This window comes from Archocentrus centrarchus, unplaced genomic scaffold (assembly GCF_007364275.1).
Source record: "Archocentrus centrarchus isolate MPI-CPG fArcCen1 unplaced genomic scaffold, fArcCen1 scaffold_29_ctg1, whole genome shotgun sequence".
NCBI lineage: Eukaryota > Metazoa > Chordata > Actinopteri > Cichliformes > Cichlidae > Archocentrus > Archocentrus centrarchus.
This window is the reverse complement of record NW_022060258.1, coordinates 1151689-1168083: the sequence shown is the minus strand read 5'-3', so window position 1 is coordinate 1168083 and position 16395 is coordinate 1151689. Positions and strand designations below refer to the sequence as shown.

The 16395-nt window shown below is 42.7% G+C and overlaps 1 protein-coding gene across 1 annotated transcript in view; it reads left to right on the top strand.

Moving 5' to 3' along the window:
- Positions 1-16395, top strand: part of LOC115776234 (receptor-type tyrosine-protein phosphatase gamma-like) — a 462780-nt gene that overhangs the window by 331980 nt on the left and 114405 nt on the right. Inside the window, exon 4 of the mRNA XM_030723842.1 lies at positions 11393-11541. Coding sequence (XP_030579702.1) covers positions 11393-11541 — 149 coding nt within the window. The remainder of the gene's footprint in view (positions 1-11392; positions 11542-16395) is intronic.

Sequence of the window (16395 nt, the reverse complement as noted above, 5' to 3'; positions counted from 1 at the left end):
CTTGCAAAATGGGTAATTATATAGAAGCCCTTCATAAATCAAGCTGACTGCACTCTATTTACCAATAGGAAAGACATCACACATAAAAGCACACAGAAACATTGGAATCACTTCATTGCAGATGGTCACTTTTTGGCACAACACTGACAGCACCCCCTACTGCCGCAACATAAAAATGACAACCAGGACACAAGGGCGAGTCAACCGTGTTTAAGGGCACCATTTCCTTTACTACATACTCTCCAACCAACTTCTTCAGCTCTCCCCCACTTAATGGTATTGTACCGAAGTCAAGCTTTTGTTGTTTGGGTGCTGAGGGGCATCCTGCATTTGGAGTCACACACAAAATCAAAGTGGAAAAACACACTACAGGCTGATCCAACTTTGATTTAATGTCTTTAAAACAAGTCAAAATGAGGCTCAGTATTGTGTGTGGCCTCCACGTGCCTGTATGACAATGCCTGGGCATGCTCCTGATGAGGTGGTGGATGGTCTCCTGAGGGATCTCCTCCCAGACCTGGACTAAAGCATCCGCCAACTCCTGGACAGTCTGTGGTGCAATGTGACGTTAGTGGATGGAGCGAGACATGATGTCCCAGATGTGCTCAATCAGATTGAGGTCTGGGGAACGGGCAGTCCAGTCCATAGCTTCAATGCCTTCATCTTGCAGGAACTGCTGACACACTCCAGCCACATGAGGTCTAGCATTGTCCTGCATTAGGAGGAACCCAGGGCCAACCGCACTAGCATATGGCCTCACAAGGGGTCTAAGGATCTCATCTCGGTACCTAATGGCAGTCATGCTACCTCTGGCAAGCACATGGAGGGCTGTGCGGCCCTCCAAAGAAATGCCACCCCACACCATTACTGACCCACTGCCAAACCGGTTATGCTGAAGGATGTTGCAGGCAGCAGATCACTCTCCACGGCGTCTCCAGACTCTGTCATGTCTGTCACATGTGCTCAGTGTGAACCTGCTTTCTTCTGTGAAGAGCACAAGGTGCCAGTGGCGAATTTGCCAATCCTGGTGTTCGCTGGCAAATACCAAGCATCCTGCACAGTGTTGGGCTGTGAGCACAACCCCCATCTGTGGACGTCAGGCCTTCATACCTTCCTCATAGAGTCAGTTTCTAACCATTTGTGCATACACATGCACATCTGTGGCCTGCTGGAGGTCATTTTGCAGGGCTCTGGCAGTGCTCCTCCTGTTCCTCCTTGCACAAAGACGGAGGTAGCGGTCCTGCTGCTGGGTTGTTGCCCTCCTACGGCCTCCTCCACGTCTCCTGGTGTACTGCCCTGTCTCCTGGTAGCGCCTCCAGCCTCTGGACACTACGCTGACAGACACAGCAAACCTTCTTGCCACAGCTCGCATTGACTTGCCATCCTGGATGAGCTGCACTACCTGAGCCACTTGTGTGGGTTGTAGAGTCCGTCTCATGCTACCACGACTGTGAAAGCACCACCAACATTCAAAAGTGACCAAAACATCAACCAGAAAGCATAGGTACTGAGAAGTGGTCTGTGGTCCCCACCTGCAGAACCACTCCTTTATTGAGTGTGTCTTATTAATTGTCAATAATTTCCACTTGTTGTCTATTCAATTGGACAACAGCAGTGGCGCAAAAAGGGGGTATGCACTATATGCAATGCATAGGGGCGCCGCACAAGAGGGGGGCGCCAAAACGATGTGGGAAAATACTTCTCTAGTTGCATTTTCTGTGCACATGACATGATCAATAACAGAGGTGCGGTGCTGATTAGGCGCCCCTGCGCTCCTTCACCTCCCCTCCTCCTGTCCCTGTTTAAAGACAGTCGTAAGTTATGTCATAGAAGTCTTCTATTTTATAAGTCCATGAATAAGTGATCTGCACACAGTAAATGTTGAGAGGATGCAGATGGTGCATTGTGTATGTATGTGAGTGTGTGTGTGTGTGTGTGTAGTGTTCTAGGTAGCAGTTGATCACAAGGCGCGGCGCCGGTCTGAGACACCCTCGAGCCCAGCTGAGGATTTCACCTTCACTTTCGGAGCTCTGCTGTCTCTGCATTTAGCAAACGGGAGCCCGCCCACGCACTCCTCACCGGCTAGATCGCTGCTTTGATCGCTGCTTGCTCCTGTATTATTTCACTGCAATTTACAATCTACCACAGCGCAGGGAAAGTTCACAATTTGCACGTTTGATGTCGCTAAGGTCATGCGCGCACTTGATTTTGCAGCTACAGAAATCGAAATTTCAGGCATGATTCAGGAGTGGATCATCGCTGACAAGTTTTTTCCACGCCTCTGTTGTCTGTGGGGTTTTACTCCCTGTACAGATAATGTCAGCTGTTATTTTTTCCTTACATCAGCTGTAGCCACCAGCACGATCACTATAACTACAATCTGGTGATAATCACACTATTGTGGTTTGGTTTGTGCGATTGTTTGGTGCCGTTTCCTTCACTTTCTATGAGCTGACAGATTTCATCAGGCAGCTCATCGCACGTGTGTAATGATTCAGAAGCTATTTACTCCAGAGAAGACTGAAACTGCTGTGATTTAAACCTCTTACAAAGTTCCCTGTCTGTTTTTCGGTGTTTATGACACGTTCTGTCTTCAGGACTTTGCTGCGTTTCCTGCGGTGTGACGCAATGACGCACTGTCAGCTCACCTGTGCAGGTCTCCCTCTTCATCTTCTCCCGTATCTGTCCCACCAATCCGCTCTTTTCCCCGCATCGCAAGTGAGGAAAAGAGACAGATGGTTCACCTCCGATGTCAGCGTTCAGGTCTTTTGCCTCCCACCTGTTTGGAAAATCCCTGTTTTCCACTTTCGTTTGGTCATTTTTGGGGAGTCAGGCAGCTTAAATGTCACTGTAAAACATGCTGACCGATGTTTTATCCGCTGATCACTGATCAATTGGCAACATGGAAAACGGGTTAGCGCACAGTTTTTGGCCTGCCGGCAGCTGTTGAAATGCATGGAATTTGTAGTATAAGTGGTGGGAGCACATTTACCCGCGAGCTATTAATAATAGCTATATGAAATCATCATTTAGATCGTGGGCCGGAAGTGTCCCGCAGGCCTTAAGTCTGACACATGTGACATAGAGAAAAACTGCAGTTAGTTAAAATGTGCAGATGAATTGTTAGTACGAAAAATAGGGGGGCACCTAAAAATGTGTCCGCATACACCTCAGAAAGTACGTAGCGGCGCCCCTACACAACAGCATGTGAAATTGATTGTCAATCAGTGTTGCTTCCGACAGTTTGATTTCACAGAAGTTTGATTTACTTGGAGTTATATTGTGCTGTTTAAGTGTTCCCTTTATTTTTTTGAGCAGTGTACATATATATACATACACACACACACACACACACATATATATACATACACACACATACACACAAGAAGAAAGCAAAAATATATCTTTTTATTAAGGAAAATGACAAAAATAGTAACGCACAGTGACTTGAATAAGTAACTTTAATCTGATTACTGGACTGCAAATAGTAACGCGTTAGATTACTTGTTACAGAAAAAAGTAGTCAGGTTAGAGTAAAGTGTTACTGATATCACTGCGAGCAGGAATATGTGGGGTTTAGTTCTAAACACTCAAAGTGAAGACTGAGCAAAAAGTGAGAGGACAAAGATATAAAATCCAGATATGATTCAATACCAATCTAAAAGCAGACCTCTAATGAAAAGCCCCTGCAGAAAAAATTATACCAAATGTAGCAGACATGTGCCAACAATCCTTATCAAAATGCACCTCTACAATTCCACAAAAACAGCTTCAACACAGCTCTAAGCACACCAATTTTAAACCACTGGAATGTGTTCAGAAATCCTGATATTTAGTTCTCTTTAGGTTTTACCTCAAGCCCACAAGGGCATTTCAACAGATAAACCAGAAATTTGGTTCTACAAGAAATCCTATGTTTGATTTTCAACTTCCTTCCAGTGTGGGGGTGTAGCAAAGTATCTCCTTTAATCGTAGCACTACAATTTAAATATGGGAAATTGCTACCTGGTAAACTAGATAGCAAAGATAAAGAAGACTGAGGAGATTCATGACAATCAGCCCTGACTCATATATCTCTCAAGTTCTTAGCATTTTTGTTTGCAAAAAAAAGGTATATTCTCGGACAAGTGACTTATGGGAGGGTTACCAGACAAAAACTGGTTGCCCAAAGGGTAAAGGTGCTGCATTCCCAGCCCCTGGGAAACAAATTGGTTACTGCAGCTACTTCCAATTGGTCCCAGACAGCAAATAAAACAAAATAAAATTAATTAAAAATCAATGTAATCAGTCATTAATCACCTGTTTTTTTAAGTTATACAGATGTTGCCGACTTGTTTTCCTGTGATTGGCGCTAAAAGAGCCATTATCATCAGAAAATACAGCTTAAATGAAAATGTTTACATGATCCTCAACAATGTTTAGGTATCTGGTACATGTCAATTTCATGTGCGCATGAATGCCAGTAGAGCTTTGCCCACATTATCAAACTACCTCCAGCAGCTTGTTTTCTACCCATAATGACTCCTGCTGCCATCTATTTCATAATTGGCATACATACAGGTGGTCATTCATGTGATGTAAAAGAAAAAATGATTTATTTTATCAGGTTGCGTTCTTTACTATGTCATCCATTTCTGATGCAACAGTGCTCACTGTAGGAACTACTGTTGGGAATGATCAGTCTGTATTACAATGACATGCTGTGACTTTTACAGGAAGGCAAGCAGAGATGATACTCCCACCCAAAAAAAACCAAATCTTCCTCCACTGTTTTACCAAGACAAAGTGGACTAAAACAAAACATGCCAAGCTCTGAAGCAATATGCAGCTTGCTGTCTACTGGTAGACAGGAACTGTTTTTTGGAGTGGCACAAATTTGTGTGGCATCTTATTGTGACACCTGATGTTTCTGCAAATCGTTGTACAAAAATCTGGAGGCGTTGTTGTTGTTGTTGCACTGTGTGACTTCCTCAGCTAGATTAGGCTCTGACAAACAGGCAGGCTCTTCTGACGAGTGCTCAGTTATTATTTTGCCTTTTTTTATTTTTGAGGTAACTCTGAGCGAAGAAGCTAATTCTCTGGTGGGGGTAGGTGGTCCAGAGGGGTTGCCCTCTCCGTTTTCGCCTTTACAGCCCTCTGAGCTCGGTACACCTCAGAAGATAGCCAGGCAGGGTATGGATTAGGCAGGTCTGGGAAAGTCGGGTGTGGGGTCTCAGGTGGCTATTGTTTGTAGCATTGGGTGTAGCTTTTTGTATGTGCGTCAGTATGGTGTTTGACCTGGATGGTTTTGCTGCTGCTCCTAGCCTAGAGAAGTTGGAGGGCTGTAAGAAAGCTAATTTGCTGGCACTCGCAAAACATTATAAAGTTCTCATTGCAAGAAGCACTTATTGATCACTTAATAAGTGAGGGAGTACTCGATGCACCAGCAGAGGCTGAGTCGCTTCTGGAGGCGCCCTTGGCTGCCACGCCTGCTCAGTGGGGTGGCGGAAGGGAGGAAAAGCCAGTCACCTTGCCATGGTTTGATCCTGACTCTGCTGGGTCCTCAGCTGGAACACGATTAAGCACCTGAGTAAAATTGCGAATGGCTCGCCTAAGCATGGAAAAGGAAAAAGAGGAACGTGAGTTTCGGCTTAGAAGGGAGCTGGAATTAAAGAAGCTGGAGGCCAACACTGCACTCAGGATGCGGGAGTTGGAGCTGCAGAGCCTCACTGTGGCTGGAAGAGGATGTGACAGCTCTCACTCACAACTTTGGGGGCATTTGAGCATATAGTGACTGCTGTTCTCTTGCAGTGTAGACTGTCAGGAAAGGCCCAGGAAGCGTGTGCTTCTCTTTCTATCGAGGACAGCCTGAGCTATGATGAAGTGAAAAACGCTATATTGACAGTGTACGAATTAGTGCCTGAAGTCTACAGAAAACACTTCTCTGTAAAGTGTCCGGACAGATGTTTGCTGACTTTGCCTGAGAAAAAGAATTGTTGTTTGATCGCTGGCGTGCTGCATGGAAGGCAGAGGACATGGCCTCTCTGTGGGAGTTGCTACTGCTAGAGGAGTTCAAGAACTGTGTGCCGGACCAGATATCTGTTTATTAAAACAGAAGGTGTCTACATTAAAACAGGCTGCGTTACTTTCAGATGAGTACACATTGACCCGTAAAACTGTTTTCGCTAATGAGGATGCTCCTCTTCCACCTACCCCCTGAGGTAGTGAAAGTGTTAAAGCTCCACTCCCTGCACCCAGTGTAAAGACTGAAAAGCTTTGTTTCTACTGTCACAAACCTGGTCATATAGGTGGCTGACTGTCTGGCTTTGTAACAGAGACAGCAAAGGGTACATAATCCACAGGGAGTAGGGTTAATTAAAACTGTTTCACCCCAGAGGCCAGATACTAGTCAGATAAAGGAAACAGAACCATGTTTTGAGCACTTCCGCTTTAAAAGGACAGTGTCACTAACGGGGAAACCAGCGGATGAACGTCCTGTTAGAATGCTGAGAGACACGGGTGGGTCTCGGTCTCCTATTAATGAGGCTTTCTCTTGTCAGGTTAGCACACTGCTGCAAGGCGTAGAGATGGGATACGTCCCTGCATCATGTGTGGATAACTTCCAAACTAGTCAGTGGTTGGTTTGATGTAGCTGTCCGATCGTCTTTTCCGATAAAGGGTGTGGACTTTATCATGGGGAATGACATAGCGGGAGGGAAGGTACACCCGGTCCCTGATGTAATAAACACACCAGTGTCAGGGCTAGATGAGCTGTCTAACAGTCATCCATCTGTGTTTCCTACTAATGTTCTCACTCGAGCCCAATCACCCCAATCATGCAAACTAACACAGGATGCTGAATAACAAACTCCTGGCTGGCGGCCGAGTCTGCTGGAGAGGGTGGCTTGAGTGACGGGGTTGGTGAGAGTGCCAGCACTCTGAAGCCTAGGCTCTCCGAATGGGAGAGTTTGTCATACGTGCTGTCCCCAGGATTGTCTGTGATGCATGAGGCATTCATTAGTGCCCAGAAGTCCAACACTGATTTAACCAAGTGCTTTGCAACTGTAACTGACCCAAATAAAAAGAAAGCCTGCTCGCCCTCTTACCTAATAAAAGATGGAGTTCTAATGAGAAAGTGGATCACTCCTCAGGGAGAGGTTATAGTTACTGACGCGAGTGGAAACAGGGATGGTAACTGGAAAACAGTATATCAAGTGGTCGTGCCTTTTGTGTTACATCATCATGTGTTGATGCTAGCACATTATCACCCATGGTCGGGGCACCTGGGAATCATAAAAAATGTACATGCATTTCTGTCGACCCTGTAACGTTTGCCAGGTTACAGGCAAACCAAATCAGGTGGTTCCTCCTGGCCCACTCCACCCCCATCCCTGTTATTGGGGAACCGGTCAAACATGTAACAGTTGACTTTGTTGGACCGCTACCAAAGACAAAAACTGGAAATCAATTATTGCTGACCCTGATGTGCGTTGCCAGCATGCTTATAGAGTACGTTAAGCTCTCCTCTCTAGCTCTCCTGTTCTTACCGCCCCAGATTTCTCCAATCTATTTGACTCCACTGCCCGAGGAAACAGCCATCCTGTCTGCTATTTTTCTCAGAAGTTTAATAAATACCAAGTCAGGTATTCATTCCACTGCTGACTCTTTGTGTGTAGACCTGCCTATGTGGTATTCATTCTTGTGGGTGGTTGTGTTATGGCTGCGTGCTATAATGTTAGTGTTCTGTGGGTCCCAGATCTGGACCAGGGCATTCTCTCTCTCTGTCTCTCTCTCCACAGCCGGGGCTACTCCCCAGGTGAGTCCAATCCTAATTAAGGACACCTGATATAAAGCATCGGAGAGAAGATGGCGAAAAGGAAGAGAGAGTGTTGCAAGGCCAGTTCAAGCAGTGGTGCTTGTGTGGACAATGATTTACTCCCATTGTGGAGGGTGTATTGTCTGTTGGCCGACAACAGATGTGCTCCAAGAGTCCGGAGGAGTGGGTTTTGGCTGTAGGGTTTGTGCTGTGTTTGACCATTTCATTTAGTGGTAACCCCCTGGCAGGACAGGTGGCGTCTCCCGTTTGGAGACTGTTTTGTGTTCTGACTCGTTTTTAGCCTTTTCTTGTAAATAAACAGTATTTATTATATTGACAGCTTTGTTTTCCTTGTTTATTTTCTTGATCATATGTTGCTCCCTCGCCCTCTAGACTCAGGGGACATAACAACATGTTTGTGGTTTTCCTAGAAAATTTTTTACAGAAACATTATGAACATCAAGGCAGTCAACTTTTAAGCAGGAATCTACCCAAAACAATATCCTAAGGAAGTCATCCATTAGCAGCAATGGTAGGTCACAGGAGAAAGAGCACTGGAGATAGGTAACGCAGGTTAGGTCCTAAGACAGAGGAAAGGGTAGTTAGTTTCTAATCCAGAGGGCAAGGTGAATCCAAGAGGAATAAGAAAACAAAATCTAATGTAGAAAACTGAGCAGCTTACTTGGCATTGGCAGTGAAACAGTCCTTGGGGGGATTGTTTGTTGTTGATGGGTTTGTGGTTTCCAGGAGGGCAGGGTCAGGGTTTGAAGGCAGTAAGTTATTGAGATGAGCTGGGAGGAGGCCAGTCCAATCGCTGCAGGTAAGTTAGGTGAAAAAGTGATTTCCCGTAGCAGGTGAAGTGAGCTGTACACAAAGAACACACAGATTAAGTGCAGAAAGGGTCTCAAAACACGAAGTAGGCTGGAGAGTAGTTACTGCGAGGGGTAGCTGAAACTCGAACAAAGACAGAACGCTTGAACTGGCCCTTGAATGGCAGGAGTAATTGTAACCAGACTAGTCTCAGGTGTGTCAGACTGCAAAGAGAATTCATGCCCCAGAGAGAAGACCACTAGCCCTACTCTATCCCTGGAGTGAGAGGAAAAAGCACTTCCAAAACAACAACAAACAAGGCAGGATCATGATACTGTGCCAGTTAACTTTTAACTGGCAACTATCTTCAGTGTTTTCAAGTTAATATTTTTCACTGTGGACTGATGAACCTAAAAATAGTGTACTTAATTTTTCATACACTATTTCTGCATTTTGGTGTAATATGTCATATTTCTAAAAGTCTTTAATTTGACTTTCTGTCAACTGTTAGTGAATAAGGACCCAAAATGCAGACCTGGGGAGGCAGAATGAGTTGAACAAAAGATGAGCCAAATTTTTAGGCTGAATAAAAAGTCCATAAGGCGCAACACAAATCCAACCACAAATCAACTCAAACATTTCTCAAGATAAACTCATGTTTTTAAGTTTTAATGTAGTCTGAAACTGAAATTGAATATATTAGGCTGAAGATCATATATATATATATATATATATATATATATATATATATATATATATATATATATATATATATATATATATATATATATATATATATATATATATGTATATATATATATATGTATATATATATATATGTATATATATCCCCGCGACCCTGACCAGGATAAGCGGAAGTGAATGGATGGATGGATGGATGGATGTATATATATGTATATATATATATATATATACAATTGAAAAATTGAAAACACATCAGATCTCAATAAAAAAAAAAAAAAAAAGAAAAAAAAACATGGATATCTGGATGTGAACTAAATGAAAGGATCCCACATCATTTAATGGAAATAAAAATTATAAATCTACACTGGGCTGAATTCAAAGACATTCTGAAAAGCAAAGTGAAAAAAAAAATATTAAGTAGGCTAGTCCATTTTCTCAAAATGTCATTGCAGCAACTCAAAATGGTACTCAGTAGTTTGTATGGCCCCCACATACTTGTATGTATGACTGACAATGTTGGGGCATGCTCCTGATGAGATGATGGCTGGTGTCCTGGGGATCTTGTCCCAGATCTGGACCAGGGCATGACTGAGCTCCTGGACAGTCTCAGGTGCAACCTGGCACCATTGAATGGACCCAGACGTAATATCCCAGAGGTGTTCTATTGGATTTAGTTCAGGTGAGTGTGGGGGCCAGTCAGTGATAGCAGGTTGTTCCTCCTTCAGGAACTGCCTGCATACCACATCAGGCCAGGCATTGCCATGCATCGGGGGAACCCAGGACCCACAGACCCAGTGTAGGTTCTGACAATGAGTCCAAGGATTTCATCCCAATATGTAATGGCAGTCAAGGGGTCGTTGCCTAGCATATAGAGGACTTCATCCCTCTTTGGATATGCCTCCCCAGATCATCACTGACTCACCACCAAACTGGTCATGCTGAACCTTTCATGTCTGTCAGATGTACTCAGGGTGAACCTGCTGAAGTCTGTTTTTTATTGTTTGATCAGAGACATTCACACCAGTGGCCTGCTGGAGGTCATTTTGTAGGACTTTGGCAGTGCTCATCCTGTTCCTCCTTACACAAAGGAGCAGATGTCAGTCCTGCTGATGGGTTAAGGACCTTCTACAGCCCTGTCCAACTCTCCTACAGTAACTGCCTGTCTCACGGAATCTCTTCTATGCTCTTGAGACTTTGCTGGGAGACACAACAAACCTTCTGGTAATGACAAGTATGATGTGCTATCCTCGATGAGTTGGACTACTTCTGCAACCTCTGAAGGGTCCAGGTATCACCTCATGCTACCAGTAGTGACACTGACCCTGTAGGACTTTCAAATTGTACGCTAAAAAGATCTGAGTCTGTCAAACAATTCTGGTTAAGGGGTGCTAGTAGAGCTTTTTAAGAATGGGGTATGTAAAGTTGGCTTCTAAATGTGATTTTGGTGATATTTCATGACTCATAAGTCTTAGTCAAGTCCTAAAATGATGAAACACTTCATTTGAGCGCTGCCTCTATAAACATGACTAAAGTCTGATAAAGTCATGGAAGGAGGTGCTAAACTGTTCAGTGGAATGTAGGAATTCTTTCAGACCCATTTGTAAAAGTTAAAATAAGAGCAAGTCTTAATTCTCTACATCTCAGCAAGATGCAATAGAACAACAAAGAACCCTGCAAGGTCAACTATCAGCAACTTAAGAGAATGTTCCTGCCCCGCAAATTAGCCTCTCATATGAGAACTTCTGGAAAATGACAGAAATTATCTTTAGTGAGCATTTATTCATCTTGAATCTGAAGTATAAACACAGTCCTTCCCTTAACATGTCTTAGAATACTTAGTATCTTTTAGTTTGTGTCTTCTTACACCTTAAAGAGGTTTCATGCTGAGCATGTGTCCTTTAACAAATTTTGATGGTGTTTCAAGCAATCTTTGAAATTTATCTTCATGTCAACAACAGACATAAATTTTCTGTTTCTTTGTGAGAACTGATTGCTATGTATGCTGAAAAATATGATTAGTAATGTATGAAAGTTCACTTTTTTCATTGTCAGTTTTTCTCTGATTTTCTGTATTTCTTCCAGTGGCCATTATGTTGAAAGATGATTACTTTGTTCGGGGAGCAGGTCTACCAGGGAGGTTTAAGGCAGAAAAAGTGGAGTTTCACTGGGGGCCAAGCAATGGATCTGTGGGCTCTGAACATAGTATCAACAGCCAGCGTTACCCTGTGGAGGTAAGCATCATTTGGAAAACCTCTTCATTCCAGGGAATAAACCATCTGTTAAGTCTGCATAATTTCTCAGTCATCTAAGTCATGGTAGTATAGAGAACTTGAAAAAAGACAACTGATTCAGTTGCCTCTCTAGAGGACCATCTGCTAATTGTCATTCATATTGGTGTAAATAAAGGTAAAGGTCTGTAAGCCATTAGAAACTGGCTAAACTCAGTTTGTAAAACAAACACAATCTTTAACTTAAAAAGCAGAGTTGCCATTTTGCTGAGGTAGTTACAGTAAAAGATAGTGATGTATCTTTCTGTGTCAAGGATTGTGTTGATGACATTTGAAGCCTCGCAATGACCAGAAATGGGATCTTGCACACACTTAAAATGTTTATTTACAGTTATTTACAAATAGCTATTTACCAGCGTTGTAGTCAATACCACCTAACCCAAGACCAAGACCAGAGTGTATCGAGACCGAGACAAGACCAAGATCAGTGCCTGACACTACATGACCCAACAAAATGTGAAACATGATCAGAATTACTTCTCAAATTGATCTTAAGTAAACAAGTTGTACAAATTTAAATTTGCTTTAAATATTTCATAGTAAATTCCATTTTTTTCCCAAATAAAATATATTATGTGTCACATGACACTATAACAAAACAGGGGAGGGGAGAAGCAAAGTGTGCCTGCTCTGTGCTGTGACAGGAGTGACACTTAGACAATCAGCTCGCATCTTTGATAAAACCGCAGCACTGCATACAGGAGAGAAACTGAAGCCAAAGTATCAATCTCATCACACTGATATTGATCAATGCCAATACCAACGTTGGTGTCAATTTTATCAATATTAGGATCTATCTGCCCACCACTAGCTTGATGTACTAATGGTGGAGAAACAACTTACTTCTCTGCCATTAACATTGGTGGTGGCCATGGTAACTTCAGGGTTCTAGCAAGAAATATTTCTCAGCCCAGCGCTAACGCTAATTAGTAAGCTAATGCTAACCGCTAAATGCCACTCCAACTTGTTAATTGAGTGATGGGGCCTAAGATGTAACTGGAAAGCACTTCTGAAGCCTAGTCAGTAATCAATTTTTTTGGACATGTAGTTACACTTCCCGAGGTGCATGTCAGGTTTTCATTCAGAGAGGATTTTCAGTTATGTACAATGGACCAATGCAGAACTCTAAATCAAGACTTATTAGATTGATAGAGTGATAATTTTTGCATATAATCCAGAAAAGTTACATTTATATATCATGCACTTAATGTGTCCCAGAGTGCCGTTTCCTTCCACTGTATTTGCAGAAATCACATAAAAAGCATGCACAACAAAAACATAATACAGATTTTTGAACGATCAGCTGCTAAAAGCATTTCCTACATTTGAATATCAGCCACCATGTTGTGAGCATTAACTATCTCGTTCTTATTGCAACTACAGGAAGTGACATCATCTTGTTGGGAACTGTAGTTTTTTTTTATTCTTGAAGGCCTCTCATAGTTCTACTGGTGCTGAAAACTAATGTTTGACTATGGCTTTCTGAATACAAGTAGGGCTGCAACTATCAGTTATTTTAGTAATCAAGTATTAAATTGATTACTCTGTCAATAATATAGTAATTGGATAAGAAATAATATTTCATTTTAACAATTCATTAGTATATTTTAACTTCCGTACTGCTGATGTTTCTCTGTGTGAAACAAACAGGGTGGATGGAGCAGCTACAAAGTTCTCTGTTCTTCATGTTGCTGATCAGGTGGTTGATGAAGGACCTCCAGCTGTTTCCCAGTAAAGGTTTTAAGGTTGTTACAGGAACAGGAGCTCCTTTCACTCCACCTGAGCTCACTGTCTCAGTAACGACTCCGCCTCTTTGCGCTTGCTGCATGTGTTTAGTAGACTGCACATAAACAGGTGCTGCTGTGTTTTTGTTGAAAAACTGGGGGCAGTAAACTGTGGGTATAGATCTGTTCTGGTGGCTACAGCTGACGTAAAGAAAAAATAACAGCTGACATCTTCTGCACAACCCACGTGCGCGCACATTCAAACATGCACGCTCACAGCACAGAGAAGTGGGGGCGTGGAAAAACATGTCAGTGATGATCCACTCGTGTTAAAGGGTAATTTTTCCAAATGACAGAAATCAGTTGCAGCTATGGAGAATTAATGTAGAGGAAATGCTCCGCTTACACAGAGACACCTGAGTAGAAATGAAACAGCAAATCAATAAATTTGTGTTGAGGATTTTAAATAATTGAATTTAGTTACTTCAAGAATTATTGCAGCCCTATAATTTGCATTAAATTTTCAGTTTGTGCATGAAAATACATGAAGGTTGGTATTTACCTTTCATGCTGGGATTTTTTTGTTGAGTAGGAAGCCTGAAATTTTCCTTTGATCTTCATTTTGCCTCTCCTCGTGTTCATGCCAGTTGTTATTTCGATTTATGCAGCACACACATGACCCTAGTGAGATCAAACTTGCACATTGTGAATGAAACTGCTCTGTGGTAGATTGCAAACTGCGGTGAAATGATACAGGTGTAAGCAGCGATAATAGCAGCGACCTAGCCAGGGCAGAGTCTGCGGGGCTGCACTCCTGGCAGAGGCCGGAGTCGCGCAATCTTTGTTAGATTTGAATTAGTATGATTTGCATCTAATAAATGCAAAGATGTTAACAAATAAATTTGACAATATTCTGGCAATTTAGTGATATTTCCAGAGCTGTGGTCTTGACTGGTCTTGAAATAAAATCCCGAGTCCGCAATGTCCAAGTCCATGACAAGACCATCAAAAAGCGGTCTCGAGACCAAGACCAATCTTAATATTTACAAACCAACCCACATTATCCAAATCAAAGCAAACAAAGCAAAATAAGAAACGAGAACAAACTGAGTAAGCACATCAGACTTCAGGGTCTCCAAGGCTAAAATAACAAACAACCCCACCCCACCCCACCCCCACTTTCTAGAATTAAAAATAGTGCTAATCTTTGGGGTTAAAACAAAAGACAATACCTAAACTCCCTGGCTGGCCACAAAACAGGAGAAACAAGGTAACAAACCAAAATCTCAGAGAACCCCTACCACTAACAAAAAAAAAAAAGGAAATCACAGCAGAGCCAACAACACAAATACCAATGTTTTTCTACTGTCAGTCATAAACACTGTCAGTACAAACAGCCTTGGTCCAGCAACCACACTTGTTAAAGCTCAGTGGCCTAACAGCAGGGAGTAATGGCAGCTAGAGCCTTCTATGCAGCCTCCCAAATGACTGCAATGCCATTAGAATGGAAGGACCTGGAGGAGAGAGAGAAAAGGAGAGCAGTTCTCTTTCAAAAAGAGGCCAAAGGTCAGTGGCCACAACAGGTAGCCAAACCCAAGGGATCCCCCACTCAGTTTGTGGATCTGGGACTTTATTACAAGTATGCTTGCAGTTTATTTGAGCTTAATTTATTTATTTTTTTTGTGATGGAACAGCAAAAAAGTGGAACGATCTGAAGGATCTCTCATAATAACATATGCGCATAGTAAAAAACTAATTAATTAATAATTAAGTAACACAATCACAATAACATTTGCATCACAACCCCAATCTCCCCAATTTGTTTCCACTTTCCCTTTTGACCCCACCATTGTGTCATAAAGACACCTGCCATATTAATAAGTTCTGTACTGGTGCTGGTAACACAAACATCATGTATTCTGTTCAAAGCTTCACAAACCAAAGCCACAGTGTGATTGTAATCACTCTGCCTGTTTTACATTTTTTGTCCACTTGATGGCGCAGGAGAGCAAATGAAGTGCCATGAAACTTCGGGCCATGAGTTCACTAATTGGATGGAAAACTCCACTGGCTCATGAAGCTTCATCTCTCCATGACTAGTAAAAGATGTTAAAGACTCTACTTGATTTTTATTGGCCAATCTACTTTTCGAGATCATGTTCTCTTGCACCTCTAAACCCTTTTGAGCGTGGTTCTCTCCCCTTACAGTGCAGGGCTTTCAAATTTTGCCGGCGGCAGGCGCATTTTCCACCTACTCCACCACTCTGCGCAGTCTACTTTTTAATTTTCCTAAAAAAAAATGTTTGCGCTGGTTGCCGTCTCCATTTCCAGCGCCATGAGGACACAGGTGGCAATATTTACGTTCTTTCAATCTGATCCATTTGATTGGTTCAAGACTGTCATGTGACTGCCATGTGACTGTTCATATCATCTGCTGCTGTCATGGCTTCGGTCTTGGTCATAAGGCGCCTGCTACTTTGGCATTCCCCCCTGCTACTCCAAAACAATTTGAAAGCCCTGACAGTGCACACTTAATCTTCTTCATTATGTCACAATGACAATCTTTCAACTTGACTGTAGGATTGGCAAGCAAAGATTGCCTTGAGGAGAACAAAAAACTCCATGGGAGATTGGCCGATGAACAGCGAGCTTTTTGATGACACCTCACATATACCAGTCTCATATGCACATATTGTGCATATGAGACTGGTATATATGAGGTGTCATATGCACATATTGTGGTTAAGAATGGTAATCTTATCTTCTCTTTTGTGTAAAGAACTGTGTAATTATGCAAGAAGAGACACATCAGTGGTCTTTAGTGTGATTCAAGAAAAGATGTAAATTTCATTATCAAAAACTGGTGAATGTCCCTTTAAACAATAATAATAATAATAATAATGATAGCCCAGGCCAAAGAGGTGAAATGGGTCTACCCTCCTGTAGGCTCCCCACCTGGAGGAGTCATCTTAAGGGTCAGGCAGCAGTCAAGGGCAGAGGCCCTGGTGGACCTATCCCCAGCTGCTGAGGCTGGCTACTGGGACAAGGCGTGTCCCCTCTATGGTGTGGAAGG